Source organism: Pongo pygmaeus, chromosome 12, assembly GCF_028885625.2.
Source record: "Pongo pygmaeus isolate AG05252 chromosome 12, NHGRI_mPonPyg2-v2.0_pri, whole genome shotgun sequence".
Lineage (NCBI taxonomy): Eukaryota > Metazoa > Chordata > Mammalia > Primates > Hominidae > Pongo > Pongo pygmaeus.
This window is the reverse complement of record NC_072385.2, coordinates 43043665-43068946: the sequence shown is the minus strand read 5'-3', so window position 1 is coordinate 43068946 and position 25282 is coordinate 43043665. Positions and strand designations below refer to the sequence as shown.

The 25282-nt window shown below is 39.8% G+C and overlaps 1 protein-coding gene across 3 annotated transcripts in view; it reads left to right on the top strand.

Annotated features, from left to right (window-relative positions):
* The window catches only part of ANAPC1 (anaphase promoting complex subunit 1), a 117557-nt gene continuing 92275 nt past the window's right edge, over positions 1-25282 (top strand). Inside the window, exons 1-10 of one of the 3 annotated variants that reach the window (XM_054474990.1) lie at positions 1-267; positions 3353-3589; positions 5233-5394; positions 10833-10884; positions 11089-11189; positions 11784-11866; positions 16396-16469; positions 19580-19725; positions 20629-20849; positions 21909-22118. In XM_054474990.1, coding sequence (XP_054330965.1) covers positions 3377-3589; positions 5233-5394; positions 10833-10884; positions 11089-11189; positions 11784-11866; positions 16396-16469; positions 19580-19725; positions 20629-20849; positions 21909-22118 — 1262 coding nt within the window. In that variant the 5' untranslated portion in view covers positions 1-267; positions 3353-3376. Of the gene's footprint in view, positions 361-3352; positions 3590-5232; positions 5395-10832; positions 10885-11088; positions 11190-11783; positions 11867-16395; positions 16470-19579; positions 19726-20628; positions 20850-21908; positions 22119-25282 lie in introns of those variants that run through there. The other 2 variants (XM_063648552.1, XM_063648553.1) reach the window with 2 other exon arrangements.

Here is a 25282-nt window from a genome sequence, read left to right as displayed (position 1 = left end):
ATGCCCCGCCCCGGCGCGAGGCAAGACGGGAAAGTCAAGATGGACGCGTCCATTTGAACGTCTCCCACGCCTTCCTGCCATTAGCACTCGGGCCCGCTGCTGTTGCCCGTTCTTCCTCCGGAATAGGGAAGGGAGAGGGAATGAGAAGCTGCCACAGCCGAAGAGTCACTGTGACGGACCCCGCCGCTGCCCTCGGGCCTCCTCGGCCCCTGCGCCTCCGGGGAGCAGCCGGGGCTCGCCGCGCCTGACGCGTCCCGAGTTATACAGGTGCGAGCGCCGGACCGCAGCACTTGGTGGTCTGTCGCGCGCCGCGTGACTCTCGCACCCGTCCCGAGGCCGATCCTCTCCTGGTGGCCGTAGGTCTGGAAACCCGGGGGACTGGGAACCCGAGGGAGGGCCTTGAGCGTTCCCCGGGGCTGAGGGAGCTCCTGGCCTGCGGGCTGGGGTGCTCCTTCCGGCTCACTGGTTGCCAACCTCTTTCCTGAGCTGTGCGCAGCATCCCTTGTGCAGCCTCAGCTTCTAGCCTGGCCTCCAGCCCCTCTGAGCTGATTTTCTGAGCCTCGGGCTCTCAGCCTGTTTTCACCGTCCTCTAGAACGGCTGGGGAAGCTCTTGTGGAGACTTAAGCTCCCGTTAGTGCGCATTTGGGTCTCCTTTTTTTTTTTTTTTTTGGCAGGGTAGTGTTTGTAGGAATCATTGCTGATACTGTTATTTATAGCATATGAATTTAATAGTATTTTTATGTGTAGCTGTTTATGTTGCACGTAACAAGTAAAAACATTTCTAAAAGTTTGGGGTACTGAAAAAGTATTAAATATGTGGCATTAATCGGTACAAAGTGATAAATAATTCTTTAACAATTCTGTAGTTTTCTCTCAAAGTTATAAGAACATAACATTATAAAATTGCAGAACTAACGTTTCATAAAGTCAAAAGTGCGTTGATGTTGGTTATTCTGTTGAATAAAATATAGGAAGACCAGCTGAATTTTGTTGTTTTCTTTTAAGGTTTTTTTTTTGTGGGGTTTTTTTTTTTTTTTTTGAGAAGGAGTCTTGTTCTGTCTCCTAGGCTGGAGTGCAGTGGCGCCATCTCGGCTCACTGTAACCTCCGGCTCCCGTGTTCAAGCAAGTCTCTGCCTCAGCCTCCCAAGTAGCTGGGATTACAGGCGCCCGCCACCACGTCTGGCTAATTTTTGTATTTTTAGTAGAGATGGGGTTTCACCATCTTGGCCAGGCTGGTCTTGAACTCCTGACCTCGTGATCCGCCTGTCTCGGCCACCCAAAGTGCTGGGATTACAGGCGTGAGCCACCATGCCCTGCCCCTTGTAAGTTTTATAAGGCACTTTTTACTTGTGTTCCAAGTTCAAGTGTCCCAGTACTCATTTATTTCTAGCAGGAGGAAAAACAAAACTTGTGTCATGTTTTGTGACATAATTATATCCAGAATAACTTTTTTTTTTTTTGAGATGGAGTTTCGCTCTTGTACCCCAGGCTGGAGTGCAATGGCGCAATCTCGGCTCACTGTAACCTCTGCCTCCCAGGTTCAAGCTATTCTCTTGCCTTAGCCTTCCAAGTAGCTGGGATTACAGGCGCCCACACCTTGCCTGAGTACTTTTTTTTTTTTTTGTATTTTTAGTAGAGACAGGGTTTGACCATGTTGGCCAGGCTTGTGTCAAACTCCTGACCTCAGGTGATCCTCCTGCCTCGGCCTCCCAATGTGCTGGGATTACAGGCGTGAGCCATCGCGCCTGGCCAAGGATAACATTTAATTCACAGCAAAATAACTTTGTGGCTTTGGAGGAGCTGCAAAGGAACTACATAGGCTTTGGGTGTTTGTGTAACCATATAGGTCTCTTGCCCTATGAGCAGCAAGTCAATACACGGAAACAACGGGGATTGCAGCAGATAAAGTGTTTTACTTGCAGGGCCACCGAACTAGGAGACTAAGGAAACTTCAAGTCAACCTCCCCAAAGAGTTAAGGTCTAGAGGTTTTTTGGTTTTTTTTGGTTTTTTTTTGAGACAGAGTGTTGCTCTGTTGCCCAGGCTGGAGTACAATGGCATGATCTCGGCTCACTGCGACCTCCGCCTCCTGGGTTCACGCCATTCTCCTGCCTCAGCCTCCTGAGTAGCTGGGACTACAGGCACCCGCCACCAAGTCCAGCTAATTTTTTGTATTTTTAGTAGAGATGGAGTTTCACCATGTTAGCCAGGATGGTCTCGATCCCCTGACCTGGTGATCCGCCCGTTTCAGCCTCTCACAGTGCTGGGATTACAGGTGTGAGCCACCGCGCCTGGTCCAGAGGTTTTAAAGAGAGGGTAGTGGGCTAAGGTATTGATTGGTCAGAGAATGAAGGATGAAGTCATAGGACCGAGAGATAAACCACATTCTCGTGCTAATGTGGTTCCTTGATGGGGTGTTAAGACTAGCTTGCATCATCTCAAAAGTCTTAGGCTCCTAACATTAAAAATGCTATCTATAGGAACGTGGTATATATAAGCAGGTACAGGAAAGTGGATCAAAGGGCAATCTAATTATGCTTATCTGTACTTTTGTCTAAAGCCTGGCTGCTTCCTAACCTTGTGATGAAGGCTTGAACAGTTCATCCACATTTTTTAAGTAATAAACTGTACTGTAATAGATTAATAATTAGATTAATTAGATGTAATAATTAATTAAAACCTAGTACCCTTAAATCCACAAGCATAACTGTTCCATGGCTAGAGTTTTTCATGCCTCAGTTCTTTGGGTTTTGACCAATAATTGAAATTGATTGTAGTTATATATTTAGGTGGGATTGGGGATGTCACAGCTACTTATGACATTTGATAACTTATGTCTTTTGTAGATTGGTCAGCTGAAAGCAGTTCAACCTCTGATGAATTAGAGTAATATGTGGTTTTTTATTGTTTTATTCCAATATGGCAATGATTCCTTAGATGTACTTTTCAAATGAGGTTCTGGCATCTAACCAGAAATGACCTTAAATGTCGAGAAGCCATGTAGTTATGGGACTATAGAATACAACTTGTCGAAATACTTCATATATAAAGTATGGAAAAATTAGCGTATAGTAGTAGGAAACACGGGATAGATGGTGTGGGACATAAGTACTTGTTGCATCCCAGTGGTTTTCTATAGTGGTAACTGTCAGTCTGTGACTCAAGTGTGATAATTGCAATTGTCTGAAAGAATCAGATCTAGAATGCCGTTTTATGTTATGACCAACTTATATACTTACCAATCTGGTATAATTACTTGACACCTATGTAAGGATAAATGACTTATGTGTTTATGGTATTTTTATTCTAGTTTTGAGTCTGGAAGCTGACCAGAATGTGTTTGAATTCATACAGAAATAATGTTGATATTTGGAACCCATGTCGAACTTCTATGAAGAAAGGGCAACGATGATTGCAGCCAGGGATTTGCAGGAATTTGTTCCTTTTGGTCGAGACCACTGCAAGCACCACCCTAATGCTTTGAACCTTCAACTTCGCCAGCTGCAGCCAGCTTCTGAATTATGGTCTTCTGATGGTGCTGCTGGCTTGGTGGGATCCCTTCAGGAGGTTACAATCCACGAGAAACAGAAGGTTCCATTGAGTTTCCTATTGTGTTTTTGAAATGTAGAGTGATATAATCTACTTGTAATTTAAGGCTACTGAGACGCAACTGAGAGATCGGTGTGATGCCACTTCTCGGGTAGAGTTAAGATGTGGTAATTTCAATAAATGTTGAAAATAATGACTTTATTACATTGTCATAGCGACTTATTTAGATACCCTCTATAACTTGTGGTTTTATTTATTTTTTATTTTGTAATTTTTTTGTTTGAGATGGAGTTTTGCTCTTTTTGCCCAGGCTGGAGTGCAGTGGTGCAATCTCGGCTCACCGCAACCTCTGCCTCCCGGGTTCAAGTGATTCTCCTGCCTCAGCCTCCTGAGTAGCTGGAATTACAGGCATGCACCACCACCCCTGCTAATTTTGTATTTTTAGTAGAGATGGGGTTTCTCCATGTTGGTCAGGCTGGTCTTGAACTCCGGACCTCAGGTGATCCACCCGCTTCGGCCTCCCAAAGTGCTGGGATTACAGGCGTGAGCCACTGTGCCCGGCCAACTTGTGGTTTTATAATATGAGTCAGGTTCAGTAGTATGATTGTCGTCCATTTTCAACCTTTTTCTTTTCACTTAGTTTGTGGGGACCAGGTTTCATGTTATTTAATGATTAAATGGTAGAGATTAGAAGTAGTCCCTGCTGCAGAAGATTTAGATGTTTCTAAAGGAGAGAAGAAATGCCACAAAAGTAGGTAGAGTAATAGTTTTATTTTTTTTCCTGAGATGGAGTTTCACTCTTGTTGCCCAGGCTGGAGTGCAATGGCACGATCTCAGCTCACCGCAACCTCTGCCTCCTGGGTTCAAGCGATTCTCCTGCCTCAGCCTCCTGAGTAGCTGAGATTACAGGCATGTGCCACCATGCCCAGCTAATTTTGTATTTTTTTTTAGTAGAGGCGGGATTTCTCCATGTTGGTCAGGCTGGTCTCAAACTCCAGACCTCAGGTGATCCACCTGCCTCGGCTTCCCAAAGTGCCGGGATTACAGGCGTGAGCCACCACACTTGGCGAGTAATAGTTCTTAAGTAGGGGAATGAGATGTAAGTGTGTGTCAGAAAATGAATCCCTCCTGCCTTATTCCATTGTCATATCCCTTTGGGATACCAAAATCTCAGGGAGGGAAAGCCTATGTAGTTACAAATGGAAACTTCTCTTTCTTCCATTCATTTTGGTGGGTGGGACAAAGGAAAAGAAGGTGAGTATATATGTGACTGCGAAGCGGGAAGTCTGCATTTGTGCGTAAACTCCCCGAGTGATTCCCATGTGCACCTCACTGTCCTTTCCCTACCCTACCTCATATACTTAATATGTCCTTTTAGTCTCCCAAGCATGTGATTTGACTTTTGGAACTATAGAGAAGGTGTACTTTTTGTTCGTTTTTGTTTTTGGCAGAGTAATATAGAGGAATAATATGAAACATTCAATATAGAGAATTATTGAGTAAATTCTTCATGTAATTCTGTAATGTAATGCATGTATCCACATCCTCTGTTAATCAGTATACCAAACTTTGTAGGAGTTGTATTTGAATTGAGTCTTACTCCATGGGCAAATAAATTTTGTTTCAGATTTTTGAAGAACATAAAAAGAGTGCTTGAATATGTTTTACATGTGTTAATTTTTAAGGAAAGCTGGCAGTTAAGGAAAGGAGTAAGTGAAATTGGAGAAGACGTGGACTATGATGAGGAACTCTATGTTGCTGGAAATATGGTGATATGGAGCAAAGGAAGTAAAAGCCAGGCATTGGCAGTTTATAAAGCGTTTACAGTTGACAGTCCTGTTCAGCAGGTGAGTTGATTTGAATTTTAGCATTTGATTCACTATTTAATGCAATTAAAAAAAAGTTTTGTTTTAAAATTTAACAGAAATTATAAAACCAGCATAATGATCTCAGCAGCTGGGTGTACGTTGTAACATGACATAATGTAATGTGAAGATAATGGCAGGAAAATAAAAATTTAATTTTTTAACTTTTTTTACACTCTCCTTTGTCACTTTAGTGATAATCTTTTTTTTTTTTTTTTTTTTTTGGAGAGGGGGTCTCGCTCTGTCACCCAGGCTGGAGTGCAGTGGCGCCATCTCGGCTCACTGCAAGCTCCGCCTCCCGGGTTCATGCCATTCTCCTGCCTCAGCCTCTCCGAGTAGCTGGGACTACAGGCGCCCGCCACCACGCCCGGCTAATTTTTTGTATTTTTAGTAGAGACGGGGTTTCACCGTGGTCTCGATCTCCTGACCTCATGATGCGCCCACCTCGGCCTCCCAAAGTGCTGGGGTTACAAGCGTGAGCCACCGCGCCCGGCCATTAATGATAATCTTTAAACACTCTGTCCTTATGTAATACAATTTGTTATTGCCAGCAAAAACCTATAAAACATTAAGGGTACAGAAATATTTTAACACGTGATTACTATAATTGATTGCAAAGATTTGAATAAATAAAAATCGTGAGATTCATAGTAGTAGAGAGAAAGGAAAAAATCTGCTTTGCAACCATTGCAGTTGGCTGTTATAACTAACTGTTCTGAAAGTTGATAATGAAAGGGAAAGAATTAAGCGTTTGCCATATTTTTTCAGGAAGACATGCAGTTCATCTCCATTTGATGAAGGAAAGCTCTTACTTAGAGAAGAATGCTAGCTAATAAATGTAAAAGGAATTGTAGAATTAGAATGTCACCATTTTGTAACCTCCAGTGCAATAATTGATTCAAACAAGGATTGTAAATGGATACTAACACTGTTGGTTGAAAGAATATTACCATGGCACCAACATATCACCCTGTGGGTTACCTGGTAAATGTGAAGGAACAGATGTACCTCTACTTTGGAGTTATTTGTCAGTCTCCATCTCAATCAAGTGATTGAGTTTAGCATGAAGGAATATTTTGTGCTTCTAGCTGTAATACAGAATGAAGTACATGATGTCATCTAAGTTTTCTTCCCAAAAATATGAATATTTAGACCTAACTTCCTGTTTATAGGAAATATAGGCAATAGAGAATTATATTTTAAAATACCATGAGATAAGGAAATAGATGAGATAGGAGTGGCTAAAGCTTGATTATTATTATTATTGTTTATTTATTTATTTGTTTTTTGAGATGGAGTCTTGCTCTGTCACCCAGGCTGGAGTGCAGTGACATATCTCGGCTCACTGCAAGCTCTGCCTCCCAGGTTCATGCCATTCTCCCGCCTCACCCTCCTGAGTAGCTGGGACTACAGGTGCCCGCCACCACAACTGGCTAATTTTGTTTTTAGATTTTTAGTAGAGCTGGGGTTTCACTGTGTTAGCCAGGATGGTCTCGATCTCCTGACCTTGTGATCCACCCACTCACCTCAGCCTCCCAAAGTGCTGGGATTACAGGCATGAGCCACCGCGCCCGGCTAAGCTTGATAATTATTAAAACTGGCTGATGGGGATTCAGTATCCTATTCTGTTTACTTTGTATTATTTGAAATTTTCCATTGTAAAAAGTTTATAGTCTATATTCTGGTTTCTTTAAAAAAGTCATGGAGAAAGAAAAAAAGGTGGGGACTGTTCTACATTGAAAGAGACTAAAGAGATATCACCAAATGCAGTATTTTTTGAACCTTGTTAAATGAACTTTGAGTCCTGGTTTTAGAAAACTAGCTAAAAAGATATTTTTGGGGAAAATTTGGGAAAGTTGAAAATTACTGGCCAGTAGCTGATGTTAGAGAAGTATTATTTTTTTCTTAGGGATGATGATTTTATGGTTTTATAGGAGAACATCTTTATTTTTAGAAAAGGCATGGTGAAGTATTTAGGGGTGAAATGTCATGATGTGTGTGCAATTTATTTTTAGACAGTCAGCATTCCCATTCCAAAAATCCCATATGTACACAAATGCACACACACAAACAAATATGGCAAAATTTTCATGATTGTTGGGTTTAGGTGAAATATGTTTGCTGCATTATTTCAACTTTTCTTACTGAAAATTTTTATAACAAAAAGTTGGAGGAAGAACTAATGCATTTATTGTAGTTGAATTAGGGTTGACAAGAGGTTTTGGAGGCTTTGACTAATGTTAAGTTTCATTTTTGTAAATGCTGAAATCTTTGTATCTGGACACTGCTTCCTCCCGTTCCTCCCACCTGCCATTAACTATTTCCTGATGAGTACTGTATTCTAACTATTTATTGGAAAGGATAAAGTGAATCATTATTCCAACATTTGAGGGCATGTGTAAAAGCATTTGTGTCCTGGAGTGTTGAAGCCAGTGATCTTTTTGATGGTAATTTTTTTCCCATATAATTCATATAGTTAGTATAGATGTGAAAAGTGCATTTGATGATATCCAAGTAGTTCTTTGCTTCTATATCTTCATCTTAATTTCTCCAAGAACAGTTGCCTATTTACTAGATTCTATGGAAGTGCAGTGAGATGTATTATCTCCTTTATCTTAAGATCACTTGTAAGTGTAATTGTAAGATTTGGAATTTCAGTCTTTTGATCTGGAAAATATATTGTTATTTAATCTTCTTGCTAATATGGAGAAAGATGATTTTCTATTTTGTTAATGAAATAATATCAGGTATGTGTGACTCAGATTTTGTCTGTTCATTGTTTTACTTATCCTGCAAGTATTTTTTTTTTGGTTGTTCTTTTTATTTTTTCATTTATTCTTTTTGTTTTTTAATAGAGATGGGGGTCTCACTATGTTGTCCAGGCTGGTCTTGAACCCCTGGGCTCTAGCAATCCTCCTGGCTTGGCCTCCTAAAGTGGTGAGATTACAGGCGTGAGCTACTGTGCCTGGTCTTCTGCAAGTATTTAGTCTCACTCTGTTTCAGACATTATGCTGGGGCTACAAAGGTGAATGTAGTTTCTGCCATTGAAGAACTCATAGCCTAGAAAGGAGAACAAACAGATCAACTGAAATACTGTATTCTGAATGCTGTATAATAACTGCCTGTCCACAGAGTGATGAGAGCCCAAAGGACTGAGTGCCAAAGGGAGGGTTTTTCAAAGAAGATGCTATTTGTGTTATAAAATGGTGGCAGAAGGGCATTCTAGGCAGAGGAAATAACAGCAAAAAGAATTATGGAAAAAGATGACTTTTTAAACTTCAGAATGGCTGTACACAAAGTGTAGGTGTGGAGAGATGCAAGTGGATGCTGGCGGTATACAGACCAAAGGGCCTTGTTTATAAACCAAGGAATTTGGATTTTAAACTGTGTGCTGAAGGGAGCCTGCCAAGGATTTTAAAATGGAAGTGATCAATTTTGTGTTTTGAGAAGAGATTGCTTTGTTAGCAATATATAGGATTGACTGGAGAGGAGGGAGACTGTTGTCAGGTGCACTATTTTGTGACTGTTCAGGTAAAAGATTGGTGCCTTGGCAAAGAAGAGGTGATAAAGCAGAGGGAGATATGGAAGGGGTTAGTGATCTCTTAGATATCAGGGATAAAAGAGATGTTAAAATATTTACTTTTAGAGGCTGAGAGGATGGGATTTCATGAAAGGAAGTTGAGACTGTAATTGGTGCATTGTAGATTTTGGACATTTCAGGTTGGAGCACAGCTCTCATGCATGGTTTTCTTCATGAATTTTCGTTTCTTAACCATTAAAATCTCCCACAACTCAACAATAAAACAAACTACCCAATTAAAAAATTGGGGGGAAGGACTTAAATGGACATTTTTCTAAAGATGCACACATGGTCAATAAGCACATGAAAAGATGCTCAGCTTCGCTAATCATTAGGCAAATGCAAATTACAACCACAATGAGATACGACTTTACACTACTAGGTTGGCTGTTATTAAAGAAACATAACAAATGTTGGTGAGGATGTCCAGAAATTGGAACTCCTGTGCATTGCTGATGGGAATGTAACATAGCTGCTGTGGAAAAGTTTGGCGATTTCTCAAAAAGTTATACATATAGCAAGGCATGGTGGTGCATGCCTGTACTCCCAGCTGTTCAGGAGACTGAGGCAGCAGGGTCATGTGAACCCAGGAGTTCTAGGCTGCTGTGAGCTAGAATCATGCCTTGCATTGCAGTTTGGGTGACAGAGTGAGACCCCATCTCTTAAAAGAAAAGTTACACGTAGAATTACCATTATGATCCAGCAGTTCCACTTCTAGATATAGGCACAATTGAATTGAGAACAGGGACTCATAGGTACTTGTACACCAGTGTTTCCAGCAGCATTATTTATGTTAGCCAAAAGGTAGAAACAACCCATGTCCATTGACAGATGAATGGATAAACAAATGTGGTATATGCTAACAGTGGAATATTGTTTAGCTTTAAAAAGGGATAAAATTCTGATACATGCCATAACATGGATGAACCTTGAAAACATTATGTTAAGTGAAATAAAATAGATATAAAAGGACAAATGTCGTACAGTTTCACTTACATGAGATACCTAGCACAGGCCTTTCATAGGGAAAGTGGGATAGAGGTTACCAGAACTCAGGGCATTGGGAAATGGGGAGTTATTGTTTAATGGGCACGGAGTTTCTGTTTGAGATGAGGAAAAAGTTCTGGAAATGTGCAGTATTGTACAAGCTCACAAATTGTACCAAGCTCGTCAATTTAATGTTAATGCCACTGAATTGTCTACTTAAAAATTGTTAAAATGTTAATTTTCATATTGTGTATATTTGACCACAGTAAAAAAAGAAACGAAAAATGCTGTTAAATAGTAAGTGATTGCCAAGTATGTCAGTTAAAGTTTAATAGCTTTTCCTAGTTTATATTTTGTAAGATGGGCTTTTAAGAAAGTGAGGAGTTAGTTTTCCTAAATACTTTTTCAAAAGTCAGTCTAGAGAGAGTCTTTAAGAATAAGATCAATTGTTTAATCTAGAGATTATAAAGTTTGAATAATCTTTAGTTTTGTATAGGATATAGGGTTTAGTATGGTTTGAGCCACTATTTGAATTTTTGCTGCAAAGTTTCTATCTGGTAGGTTTTTTGATTCTTCTCTTTTTGTAAAATTTATTTTTTTAATTTAAAATTTTAAATCCAATGGATCTTTTCATAAAATTTAATAGTAAACATATTTTGTCTTTCCTTATCATATTTATCATTTATTACTCTAATTTATTTTTTCTTATTCTTTTTGTTCCCATGATTGTACGTGTTGAGCTGAGGAGGCAAAGTTATTACGTAGATGCTATTATTATTATTTAGATGCCATTAGTTAATAGATGATTATTTAGATATAATTTTCTTAGGTAAGCATTTTGTTTTGATTTTAGGCATTGTGGTGTGACTTCATTATATCACAGGATAAGTCTGAAAAGGCCTACAGTAAGTTTCTTTTTGAAATTTTATTTTTCTTATGATGATTCCAAATGTTTATCTCATTGTATTTTTCATTCAAATGAAGTAGCCACTAGTAATAGTGGTTTACCATAAGCATCTTTATGTTGTGCATTAAATAATTTGTGCTGTTAGGATTGAACTCCTTTGGGGGAAAAAACTCATAAGTCTTGTTGTACCCTTTCTTTTCAGGTAGCAATGAAGTAGAAAAATGCATATGTATATTGCAAAGCTCATGTATTAACATGCATAGCATAGAAGGAAAGGATTACATAGCTTCCTTACCATTTCAGGTAAACAAGTGTTTCAAATTTTGGGGGGTTTTGTTGGAGAACATTTTTGAATTAATTGGTTTTAGAGGCATGTCTTATGTCTCATGTTTCGTAGTAGTCAAAAATGTAATTTTTTCTCAAAATAACTAAATTTTGGCAGCTTTAGTGGCTTACCATTTTTCTGTACTTCACACAAAAATAAGTTATTTAATGAAGTCAATTAGGTAGTCTTCTGTGGTATATGTTTGTTGGTTTAAATGATATGTAAGAACTTTTGGTTGTGTTAAATAAGGCATATGAATAACACCAGTCTTTTTTTGTTACTCATCATCTTTTTAATGCCTAGGGCTATTGTTAACGCATTGTCATTTTGTTACTGATACTGGCCAGTGGCAGGAATTTCACATTGAACAACTCTTCTTTATTAGATTTGATTTTATCTTAGAGTTGCTTATTTGTATTACTTTTTAAGAAAATACTGTATTTAATGATTATGTTACTTTGTAAAGCTATTACTAAATTGGAAAATAAAACATTCTGTAATGTTTCTTTAAAACATTTTATAAAGGGGTAGGTTCTCTTACTTCTGTCTTTTCCCACCCTTTTACCTGAAAGGTTGCAAATGTTTGGCCCACTAAATATGGATTGTTGTTTGAACGAAGTGCTTCTTCACATGAAGTACCTCCAGGTTCACCCAGGTATTCATTTTATTCACTTCAGAATATTACTGCTTGGGATTTGTGTGTGTGTGTTGGTTCTGAGGTTTATCTCAAAGTTTGAGATGATGATAATTTTCATGCTAACAGCATAGATGTATGCCATTTTCTCTCATCTCAGTACAGGTTGAGTATCCCTGATCCAAAAATCTGAAATTCTCCAAAATCTGCAACTTGTTGAGCTCCGGCATGACACTCAAAGGAAATGCTTATTGGAGCATTTCAGGTTTTGGATTCTCAAATTAGGGTTGCTGTCATCAAAAAGATAATATGTCATGATCAAGTGGGTTTCGTCTCAGGGATGCAGGGATGGTTTAACATACACAAGTCAATAAATGTGACACATCACATAAACAATTAAAAACCATATGATCATCTCAATAGATGCAGAAAAAAGCATTGGATAAAATTCAGCATCCCTTGATGATAAAAACAAACTAGGCATAGAACGGACTTACCGCAAATTAATAAAAGTCATATACAACAAACCCACAGCCAACATCATACTGAATGGGGAAAAGTTGAAAGCATTCCCCCTGAGAACTGGAAGAAGACAAAGATGCCTACTTTCACCACTTCTATTCAGCATAGTACTGGAAGTTCTGGCCAGAGCAATCAGGCAAGAGAAAGAAATAAAGGACATCCAGATTTGAACAGAGGAAGTCATACTATCACTATTTGCTGATGATATGATTATATACCTAGAAAACCCTATAGACTCCTCCAAAAGACCCCTAGATTTGATAAATAAATTCAGTGAAGTCTCAGATTACAAAATCAATGTACACAAATCAATAGCACCGCTATACAACAACAGTGACAAAGCTGAAAATCAAATCAAGAACTCAGTCTCTTTTTTTTTGAGACGGAGTTTTGCTCTTGTTGCCCAGTCTGGAGTGCAATGGCATGATCTGGGCTCACCACAACCTCTGCCTCCCAAGTTCAAGCGATTCTCCTGCTTCAGCCTCCTGAGTAACTGGGATTACAGGCATGCACCACCACACCTGGCTAATTTTTTGTATTTTTAGTAGAGACGGGGTTTCTCCATGTTAGTCATGCTGGTCTCGAACTCCCGACCTCAGGTGATCCGCCCACCTTGGTCTCCCAAAGTGCTGGGATTATAGGCATGAGCCACCACACCTGGCCAAAAATTCAATCCCTTTTATAAGAGCAGCAAAAAGCCAAAAACAAAAACCTATGAATATACTTAACCAAGGAGGTGAATTATCTCTATAAGGAGAACTACAAAACACTGCTGAAAGAAATCACAGATGACACAAACACATGGTAACATCCCATGATCATGGATTTGAAGAATCCATATTGTGAAAATGACCATACTGCCAAAAGCAATCTATAGATTTCACCATAATTCTCATCAAAATAAGATCTTTTTTATAGAATTAGAAAAAACAATTCTGAAATTCATATGGAACCAAAAGAGCCCAAAATAGCCAAAACAATCCTAAGCAAAAAGAACAAATATGTAGCCATCACATATACTACAAGGCTATAATTACCAAAACAGCATGGTACTGGCATAAAAGTAGGCATATAGACCAATGGAACAGAATAGAGAAACCAGAAATAAAGCCAAATACTTGTAATCAAGTATTTGATCTTTGACAAACAAGCATACAGAAACATAAATTGGGGGAAGGACATCCTATTTAGTAAATGGTGCTGGGAAAACTGACACCTTTTTTAGAAGAATGAAATTGGATTTTTTATCTCTCACCTTATACAAAAGTCAATTCAAGAGGGATCAAAGACTTTATGTCCTGAAACCATAAAAATTCTGGAAGATAACCTTGGACAAACTCTTCTGGACATTGGCCTAGGCAAGGAATTTATGACTAAGACACCAGAAGCAAATGCAACAAAAACAATAAATAAATGGGACCTGATTAAAATAAAAAGCTTCTGCACAGCAAAAGAAATGTCAGAATAGACAGATAATTCACACAGTGGGAGAAAATATTTGCAAACTATGCATCCAACAAAGCATTAGTATCCAGAATATATAAGGAACTCAAATCAGCAAGAAAAAAGCTCCAACAGTGGGTAAAGGACATGAGTAGACAGTTCTCAAAAGAAGATATACATATGGCCAACAAACATGAAACTGCTCAATATCACTAATCATCAGAGAAATACAAATTAAAAGCACAGTGAGATATCACCTTACTCTTTAAGGAATGGCCCTTATGAAAGAGTCAGAAAAACAATAGATGTTGGCATGGATGTGGTGGAAGGGGAATACTTATACACTGCTGGTGGGAACATAATTAGTACGACATCTATGGAAAACAGTATAGCGATTCCTTAAAGAACTAAAAGTGGATCTACCATTCAATCTAGCAGTCCCGTTACTGGGTATCTACCCAAAGGAAAAAAAAGTCATTATATGAAAAAGACACATGTGCATGTATGTTTATTGCTACACAGTTCACAATTGCAAAGATAGGGAAGCAGCCTAAGTGCCCATTGACCAATGAGTGAATAAAGAAAATGTATATATACACCATGGAATACTAATCAGCCATAATGAGGAAATAATGTCTTTTGCAGCAAGTTGGCTGGAACTGGAGGCCATGATTCTAAGTGAAGTAACCCAGGAATGGAAAACCAAATACTGCATGTTCTCACTTCCAAGTGAGAGCTAAGCAAGGAGTATGCAGAGGCTATATACAGAGTGTTATAATGGACTTTGAAGACTCAGAAGGAGGAGGGTGGGAAGAAGGTGTGGGATAAAAAAACTACGTATTGCGTACAACATACACTACTCAGGTGACGGGTGCACTAAAATCTCAGAATTCACCACTACATAATTCTGTGTCACCAAAAGCCACTTGTACCCCCAAAAGAATTACGGTTGCTCAACTGTTAGTGTGAGGTAAATAATCCAAAACACTTCCGGTCCCAAGTATTTCAGATAAGGGATACTCAGCCTGTATGTACACTCATGAGCTCTACACACTTGGCACTTAATTAGCCTTTTTTCCCAATCCAAGTGGTAAAATTGAACATGCAAATAAATGGCTTCAAAAAAGATTTGGCCAGGCGCGGTGGCTCACGCCTGTAATCCCACCACTTTGGGAGGCCGAGGTGGGTGGATCACCTGAGGTCAGGAGTTTGAGACCAGCCTGCCCAACGTGGCGAAACCCTGTCTGTACTAAAAATACAAAAAATTAGCCAAGCATGGTGGCAGGCGCCTGTAATCCCAGTTACTCGGGAGGCTGAGGCAGGAGAATCGCTTGAACCTGGGAGACGGAGGTTGCAGTGAGCCGAGATTGCACCACTGCACTCCAGCTGGGTGATGAGCAAAACTCCGTCTCAAAAAAAATAAATAACAAGATTCAATTCTTAGCTCTGCCATTTTCTCATCGTGCTGCTTTGAGCAGATCATTAGTGCTTCTTAGCTATAGTTTCCTTATGTATTACAGGAATATTATCATTTATCTCTTAGGACTTATGCAAAGTTAAACTAGCTAAATGTATATAAGCTTTGACACAGGGCCTAGTAGGTATTAAGTATGCAATAAATGGCAGACGTTTATTAGCGGTGTGTTTATCTTGTCTCCCTATGAATTGTGAGCACACTGAAGGGCAGCAACATACAGCACCTGTCATGTGGTGGTGCAAGAGGTAGACACTTGCTAAGTCTTAAATAAATTGCTTATAGATTTTACTCTTTCTGCTTTGAAAGAAAGCCTGTCTTCGCTCTAAAAAAAATAATTTCTTAAAAAATGTAGGCTTTTGGCCAGGTGCGGTGGTTCACGCCTGTAATCCCAGCACTTTGGGAGGCCGAGGCAGGTGGATCACCTGAGGTCAGGAGTTCAAGACCAGCCTGGCCAACATGGTGAAACCCTGTCTCTACTAACAATACAAAAAAACTAGCTGGGCATGGTGGTGTGTGCCTGTAATCTCAACTACTTGGGAGGCTGAGACAGGAGGATCACTTGAACCTGGGAGGTGGATGTTGCAGTGAGCCGAGATCATGCCCCTGCACTCTAGCCTGGGTAACAAAGTGAGACTCCATCTCAAAAAAAAAAAAAAAAAAAAAGCAGACTTTTAATTTACTTGAAGTAGTTTTTTTCTTCCTTTTTTAAAAAATGCATTCCTTTGTCAGCAGGTATGGGAGAATAAATTTCTTTCTTAGCTGCCAAAGACACACTGCCAGTAAAAGAGGTCAATAAAAAAAGACTGCTTTATGCACATTACTCCGTTTGTTCTGTACTGTGATGACTGCTGTTTGCAGAAATTCCCTGGACTATATTGATTTCCATCTGTTCGTGCATTGATAGAATTACTCTAAGGGGAGAGATTTCTAGGAATGAAATAGAAGACATTGTGAAAAATAGTATGTACAAAGTTTAGAAGATTGCATTTTGAGATTAGTGGGTTTCTAGTTGCTTGTGTAATCTGGAGATTTCTTTGCAATAGAAGTGCAAAATTTGTGCACAGACATACTCGTATTGGTAATTAATTGATTATTTGTTTATTGCTAGAGAACCTTTACCCACTATGTTCAGCATGCTGCACCCACTAGATGAAATAACTCCACTTGTTTGTAAATCTGGAAGTAAGTGTATTTCTATATTCTTTTAGATAAGCTCTTTTTTTTTTGACTTTGGTGAGGGAGATTATAAAGGCGCTTATATGAAAACTGACTTATAAAAATAATGTAAACATTTTACAAAAATAACTTCTATTTTGAATTTCTTGACTATCATGGTATTAACTGCTCAACAGTTATTTTAGTAAAAATAAGGCATATGAATCAATGAGGAATACCAATATATTTATTAACCTACCTGTAGATGACTTTGTTCTTTAATAATTAATAAGTAAATGAATGATACTTGGATGAAGTAAAGTTTATTTTTTGTTGTTGTTTTGGGTTTTTTTTTTTTGAGAGGGGTCTTGCTCTGTGGCCCAGGCTGGAGTGCAGTGGCTTGATCTCAGCTCTCTGTAACCTCTGCCTCCCGAGTTCAAGTGATTATCCTGCCTCAGCCTCCCGAGTAGCTGGGACTACAGGCACACGCCACCACGCCTGGCTAATTTTTTATATTTTTGGTGGAGACGGGGTTTCATCATGTTAGCCAGGCTGGTATTGAACTCCTGACTTCAGGTGATCCACCCACCTCGGCCTCCCAAAGTTCTGGGATTACAGGGGTGAGCCACCATGCCCAGCTGCTTTTTATCTTCTATATTATGTCTTGGCAAACTGCAGGCCATGGGCTAAATCTGGCCTGCAGCATGTTTTTGTAAAGCTTGTGAGCTAAGAATGGTTTTGTTTTGTTTTGTTTTGTTTTTAAGACAGAGTTTTGCTCTTGTTGCCCAGGCCAGAATACAATGGTGCGATCTTGGCTCACTGCAACCTCTGCCTCCTGGGTTCAAGTGATTATCTTGCTTCAGCCTCCCAAGTAGCTGGGATTACAGGCATGTGCCACCACACTCAGCTAATTTTGTATTTTTAGTACAGACGTAGTTTCACCATGTTGGTCAGGCTGGTCTTGAACTCCTGACCTCAGGTGATCCACCCACCTCGGCCTCCCAAAGTGCTGGGATTACATGTGAGCCACCGCACCCAACATAAGAATGGTTTTTACCTTTTAAAGGGTTGTAGAAAATAACAAAGATTATGTGATAGAGTAAGTATGTAGACAGCAAACTGCACTATTTAGTCTTTGATCTTTTACAGAAAAAGTTCAAATTTTATATTGTTACTAATTGCAGACAACCCGAATAAACATACTAGGGCCTGGGATTAAATGGCATGCAGCCTTCTTTTTTTTTTTTTTTTTTTTTAAGTACAATTTCCATTTTATTTTTTCTCTGGAGAATAGTCTGTCTTCAATCTTTTTATTTTTATTTATTTATTTTTTTGAGACGGAGTCTCACTTTGTCACCCAGGCTAGAGTTTAATGGCACGATCTCGGCTCACTGCAGCCTCCGTCTCCCAGGTTCAAGCGATTCTCCTGTCTCAGCCTCCCTAGTAGCTGGGATTAGGCGTGTGCCATCACACCCAGCTAATTTTTTGTATTTTAGTAGAGATGGAGTTTCACCCTGTTGCCCAGGCTGATCTTGAACTCCTGAGCTCAGGCAATCCACCCACCTCGGCCTCCCAAAGTGCTAGGATTACAGGCATGAGCCACCGCGCCTGGCCTCGTCTTCAGTGTTTAAGGACTCAGCTCCTTATGTTGGCTTTGGTGGGGGTTGTGGGGCAGCACTCCTCGAAGGTCTAAATCGGGGTGGGTGTGTTTGGTCCTTGTGGGCTTTACGAGATGGATTCCTGACGACTTTTCTGTGAATTGCACATCTCACATAGTAATTTAGCTTCACATACAGCTTGGGAAGCACATAGGCATTGAAGACGCTCGCTTCAGAAATGTCCCTGACTGCTGCAGCCTCCATTACATTTTGAATGATGAATTTCTTTTTTTTTTTTGAGACAGTCTTGCTCTGTTGCCCAGGCTGGAGTGCAGTGGCGGGATCTGGGCTCACTGCAAGCTCCACCTCCCGGCTTCACGCCGTTCTCCTCCCTCAGCCTCCCAAGTAGCTGGGACTACAGGCGCCCGCTACCACGACCCGCTATTTTTTTTTTATTTTAGTAGAGACGGGGTTTCACTGTGTTAGGATGGTCTCGATCTCCTGACCTCGTGATCCGCCTGCCTCGGCCTCCCAAAGTGCTGGGATTACAGGCATTAGCCACCGTGCCCAGCCTCGAATGATGAATTTCTTAATGGCCTTGTCCTTGGGCACGCGTCGGGCACAGTTTGTGCAACGAATAGGCTGCATGTGGCTGCACCCCTTTTTGGCACGATTGTTGTTCCTTCTTTGTTATCTTGGAGGCACGGACTGGAGGGTGGAGTGCAGCCATTATTGATCATATTTTTGAATAATATTTAGTGAACTAGAAGTTGCTTATTTGTAGTGTCAAGTAGGATACAAAACTTTAACACAGTATGATTATAATTTTGTAAAAATGTATAAAGTGTGTATATATGTATGAAAAAAACCAAAAATTATCTAATGTATTAATAGTAGATATTTTGAGATGGTGGCATGATTTTTATTTATAAAGTATTTCTTATGATTATAAAATCATATTTTAAAATTTTTCAATATTTTAACTGAGTGGGAAACATTTCCTGTCAAATAAGGATATGGAGATCAGTCCATGGTACTTTAGATTAAAAGCTGAACTCACTGGGAAAAACCTTATTTTGCATGTGTAACTAGTAAAGCAGAAACAACAGTTTACTGTTCAGCACTGTCTGAATAGTAATTATGGAGTACAGCTTTCATACAGAAGAACAGAACCAATAAGGAAGTCAAACTTGGCAGAATAGTTGAGTGCAATTTATAAATAAGTCAGTTGTTAAAGAAATCATCGACCTTTTACCTGTGGCTGATAGTTTCATGGTGAGAGTCAGCACAAATCTTAACATTTAACAGCAGCATGTATGTGAAGCTAAAACTTGTAATGCTCTCACTTTAATGTATTTTAAGGAAGTTGATGCCTAAAGTAAATTTATTAAAAATTTAGAGTTAATTATTTAAGATATTAATAGATTTTGTGTTCTCTTTGGCTTGGTTGTTCTTTAACAATTTTAAGAGCTCCGTTCATAAATATCAGTCTTGTAAAGCCCATTGTTCTATACCTGATTTTTCTATTTTATTTTTAAGGTCTTTTTGGTTCATCACGGGTGCAATATGTTATAGATCATGCAATGAAAATTGTTTTCCTCAATACTGACCCCTCTATTGTAATGACTTATGATGCTGTTCAAAATGTGCATTCTGTGTGGACTCTCCGGAGAGTCAAATCAGAGGTAAGGGGAAAGGCAAGTCACTTCTCCTTAATAGGAAAGGGTAGGCTGGGTGCACTGGCTCACGCCTGTAATCCTAGCACTTTGGGAGGCCAAGGCAGGCGAATCACTTGAGATCAGGACGTTCAAGACCAGCCTGGCCAACATGGTGAAACCACATCTATACCAAAAATATAAAAAATTAGCCAGGTGTGGTGGCTTCTGTAATCCTATCTACTCGGGAGGCTGAGGCAGGAGAATCACTTGAACCTGGGAGGTGGAGGTTGCAGTGAGCCAAGATCGTGCCACTGCACTCCAGCCTGGGTGACAGAACGAGACTCCATCTCAAAAAAAAAAAAAAAAAATTTATATATATATATATATATATATATATTTGAAAGAGTAGTTAATACTTCATACCCTCACATTTTTTTTTGGAAAAATCACTTGTGAATAGTTTTATTATTATTGTTATCATCATCATCATCATCATCATCTCTAGAGACAGCGCCTCACTCTGTCACCCAGGCTGAAGTATAATGGCACAACTATAGTTCACTGCAGCCTTGAACTCCTGGGCTCAAGTGATCCTCCTGCCTCAGCCTTCTGAGTAGCTAGGGCTACAAGTGTGTACCACCACTCCCAGCTAATTTTTAATTTTTTGTAGAGATGGGATCTTGCTATGTTGCCCAGGCTGGTCTTGAATTCCTTGGCTCAAGCTATCCTCTCGCCTCACCCTCCCAAAGTGCTGGGATTATAGATGTAAGCCACGGCACCTGGCCTCATTTGAGAAATAGATTGAGCTTCTTAGGAAAGAAGAAATACTGTGTCTTTAGTAACTGACTTCAACTTGCATTCTTACGAGGAAATTGCTATTTTATTCTAATTATTGTCTTTTTTTCCTCTTTCTCTTTATTTTGACTTAAGGAAGAGAATGTTGTTTTAAAGTTCTCTGAACAGGGGGGAACCCCACAGAATGTGGCCACTAGCAGCTCCCTCACAGCACATCTCAGAAGCCTCTCCAAAGGAGATTCCCCTGTGACTTCACCTTTCCAGAATTACTCCTCCATTCACAGCCAGAGTCGCTCAACCTCATCACCCAGTCTACATTCTCGCTCACCTTCTATTTCCAACATGGCAGCTCTAAGGTAGAAGGGTTTCCTGGTTTTTCTTTCTAAGCTTTCTCTTTTGTTTTGAAGGATTTAGAATTTCTGTTGACAGCTTTTTTTAGGGGAAATACATTTAGGGGAGATATTTTTTAGGGGAAATAGCCATTATCCCAATTGAGCCATTTTTTTTTTTTTTTGAGACGGAGTCTTGCTGTGTCACCCAGGCTGGAGTGCAGTGGCGCAACCTTGGCTCACTGCAAACTCTGCCTTCTGGGTTCACGCCATTCTCCTGCCTTAGCCTCCAGCTGGGACTACAGTCGCCTGCCACCACACCTGGCTAATTTTTTTTTTTGTATTTTTAGTAGAGATGGGGTTTCACCGTGTTAGCCAGGATGGTCTCGATCTCCTGACATTGTGATCCGCCCGCCTCGGCCTCCCAAAGTGCTGGGATTACAGGCGTGAGCCACCGTGCCCAGCCCTAAGCCACTTTTACTAAGATTTCTAAGTTTACCGTGTCACATTCTTTCCTGAGTCATATTTTGAAGCTGCCTATGCTTGTCCTAAGATTAGTTACCTCATTTCTACCACTATGTGGGCAATAGTTTGATGAATATTAATTCCCAAAATATTGTGGCATTATTTTATTTTTGCCTTAATTTATGTTTTTCTTTTTTTTCTTGTTATTTGATATCTAAATGTATCTATCTCTCTATATAGATATATATTTAAATCACCAGATATGTATATCTGGTGCTACAGGGACATTGTTTTGTTGATATATATATGTCTGACTATACAGGGACATAGTTTAGAGCTTTTTGAATAATCAGTTCATTTTCTGAAAAAGAAGATGATCCAAGTTTTAGTTTTAAAAGATGAGTTCTTCTAATAATAATTCTAAATCTTTAGAATATAGTAAAACACATTGACATGAACCATTTAAATACCTACTGCTTTTTGAAAAATTTTAATTTCTGACCTGGATTATGCCGTGAATGCTCTTCTGTCTGTGGAATTTTGGGAAGTGTCATTGGAGTGTGTGTCATATAAACCTACCCTGCTAACTGTGATGTACTCTCTCCTCTGTTTATTTTGCAGTCGTGCTCATTCTCCTGCCTTAGGAGTGCACTCTTTTTCAGGGGTGCAAAGGTTCAACATTTCAAGCCATAATCAGTCTCCAAAGAGACATAGTATTTCTCATTCTCCAAATAGTAATTCTAATGGCTCCTTTCTTGCACCAGAAACGGAGCCAATTGTTCCTGAACTGTGTATTGACCATTTGTGGACAGAAACGATTACTAATATAAGGTTTGTTATATATATTATTATATTGAAAGAAAAATGTTGCTGAAAGTCTTGGGAAATATATGGCATTTTGTTTAAAGTTTCCTTTTAATGTGATCAGTTATTAATATATGTAAAAATATATAGAGATATGTATTAAGGCCACCTCATTTTCAGTAGAGGATATTAATGATATTAAAGTGATCATAGGCTGGACGCGGTGGTTCATGCCTGTAATCCCAGCACTTTGGGAGGCTGAAGCTGGTAGATCACTTGAGCCTAGGAGTTCAAGACCAGCCTGGCCAACATTGTGAAACCCCGTCTCTACTAAAAATACAAAAATTAACTGGGTGTGGTGGTGCATACTTGTAATCCCAGCTACTCAGGTGGCTGAGGCAGAATTGCTTGAACCCAGGAGGCCGAGCTTGCAGTAAGCTGAGATCGTGCCACTGCACACCAGCCTGGGTGACAGAGTGAGACTATCTCAAAAAAAAAAAAAAAGTCATCATAAAAATATTATTTTGTCATCTAATATTTCTTCCTTTATAGTAATAATCTCTCATTTTTCAGGTGTTTTTTGTTCTAGGGAGAAAGAGTTAATTTCTATCAATGAGGAAATGTGGGTTTTTTGGCACATTTCCTAAGTTTTATGTTCATGTTAGTTGAGTGCCAGCTTTACTTTTTGGGAAACATAACTTAGATCTCTCTTCTGGGTGACCTTTCTTCTTTTATATTCTTTTTAATAATTCACATGTTAATTTATATGCCAATGTGTGTGCTAGTTAACAATCTAATAACTCACTGTCCCTGTTCTCAAAAGAGGCAGATAGCTGAAGGATGGTGACACAGGAGGGACTACTTTTGCTGGTAGGGCTTTGAAAGATGAATAGGTATTTGCTAGGCAGGTAAGTTGAGAAAGACCACACAGCAGCTGGGATCAGAACAGAAGTTCTGGTGAGTGCGTGGTGTATTTAGGGAATTATAAGTACTCCCACTCTGGTTTTTGCAGAGGGGAGGGAAAAGGCTAATGAAGAGGAGGCTTCCTAGGCACAGTGGCTCACACCTGTAATCACTCACTTTGGGAGGCTGAGGCAGATGGATCACTTGAGCTCAGGAGTTCAAGACCAACCTGCCCAACATGGTGAAACCCCATGTCTACTACAAATACAAAAATTAGCCAGGCATGATGGCGTGCATCTGTAGTCCCAGCTACTCTGGAGGCTGAGGTGAGAGAATCATTTGAACCTGGGAGTTGGAGGTTGCAGTGAGCCAAGAGCACACCACTGCACTCCAGCTTGGGTGACAGAGTGAGACTGTCTGAAAAAAAAAAAAAGGAGGCTTGAGAGATTACTGATTGCCCTTTAGGCATCTGGTCTGTTTGATGACAGCGGTAAGAAGGCACTTTCTAAGTGTCGGAAGTTTGGGTAAGAGCAGAACAATAAATGTGGAATTGTCAGCTTATAAGTGGTGATTGAGGTAAGAGAATTGGATTAGAATTGAAGAATTATTGTATTCAATAATTGTGTGTACATGTAGTATATAGGCCTTTTCCCAAGGAGAGGGTTTTAACATTCCTTAGATTCTCAAAGGGATCTGTGGCCTCCAAATAGTTAAAATCTAGTGGTGTAGAATTAGAAGAGGGCTAGGAACTGAAGTCCTGGAAACTTAAGATTTGGGGAATGGAAAGAGACAAAGCTGGTGCAGAGAGACAAAGCAAAAGAGGTCAGATGGGAGAAGCAGCAGGAAATACAGAATACAGAAAAGAACATTTCAAGAATACAGAGATGCCAGTATTGCCAGGTACTGGTGAAGTGTGGCCCTGAGAGTTGAACCCAGAGAGGAGGCACCTGGGTGGCAGTGGGTTCCTTGGTGACCTTGGCCAGAGCATGTTAAGCTGGGAGGGTGGCGGGGGAAAGTGGGGTAGAAAAAGTAAATGGGGACTGAAGAAATGAACATAGGCATACAGATTCTTTTAAGGAGTTTGCCTTTGAATAGGAATGAAGATACAAAATTAGAGGGAGTCTCGGTCAAGGAGAGTTTTGTTTTTGCTGAACTATAATAAAATTAGTTTTCATGACATCTTGCCCCAGTATTTTCTTTTTCTTTTTTTTTGAGACAGGGTCTCACTCCATCACCCAGGTTGGAGTACAGTGAGTGACTCAATCACAGCTCACTGCAGCCTTGGCCTTCTGGGCTCAGGTGATTCCCCAACCTCAGCCTCCCAGGTAGCTGGGACTATAGGCGCATACCACCATGCCTGACTAATTTTTTGTAATTTTTGTAGAGAAAGGATTTTGCCGTAATGCCCAGGCTGGTCTCAAACTCCTGGGCTCAAGCAACCTGCTTGCCTCTGCCTCCCAAAGTAATGGAATTATAGGTGTGAGCCACTGTGCCTGGCCCCCAATATTTTCTTACCTAACCACAATACAAGTTTTATATCCAGTCAAATTGAGGTCTTTTATATACTCTAATGTTGAGTCCATTTTATATTTTAAGACTTTTAATGTGAAATAGTAGGCTATATGGACTATACTCAAGGGAAAGTATTGAAAATACAGAGGAGAGGAAATGATTGATGGAACAAGTAACCAGAAAGGTGCGCAAGTGGTGAGATTAGCCTTGGGATAAAGAAGTGAAGGTTGATCAGATATGTAAGGCAGAAGGTTGGGCTCAAGCCTTAGAGCCTCGTTTTATCTGAAATGGAAGGCAAATGCATACTCTTAGAGAGAATGGAATGGGGGATAGGTAGTCTGAAGAAAGTAAAGGTGTGGATACAATGATGAAGTGGTCTCTCTGGTTTGTTTCTCATATGTCAAATAAAAGTATCCTACAATTATAAATCATTTTTCTTTAAATAACTTATTTGTAAGTTGAATATATTATAGATTCTTATTTTTTAGATTTATGGGTCTTCTGTAGCACTTTATTTATTTATTTATTTATTTTTTGAGATAGAGTTTCACTCTTGTTGCCTGGGCTGGAGTGCAATGGCACGATCTCGGCTCACCGCAACCTCTGCCTCCCAGGTTCAATTGATTCTCCTGCCTCAGCCTCCCGAGTAGCTGGGATTACAGGATTACTGGCTAATTTTGTATTTTTAGTAGAGACGGAGTTTCTCTATGTCGGTCAGGCTGGTCTTGAACTGCTGACGTCAGGTGATCCGCCCGCCTCGGCCTCCCAAAGTGCTG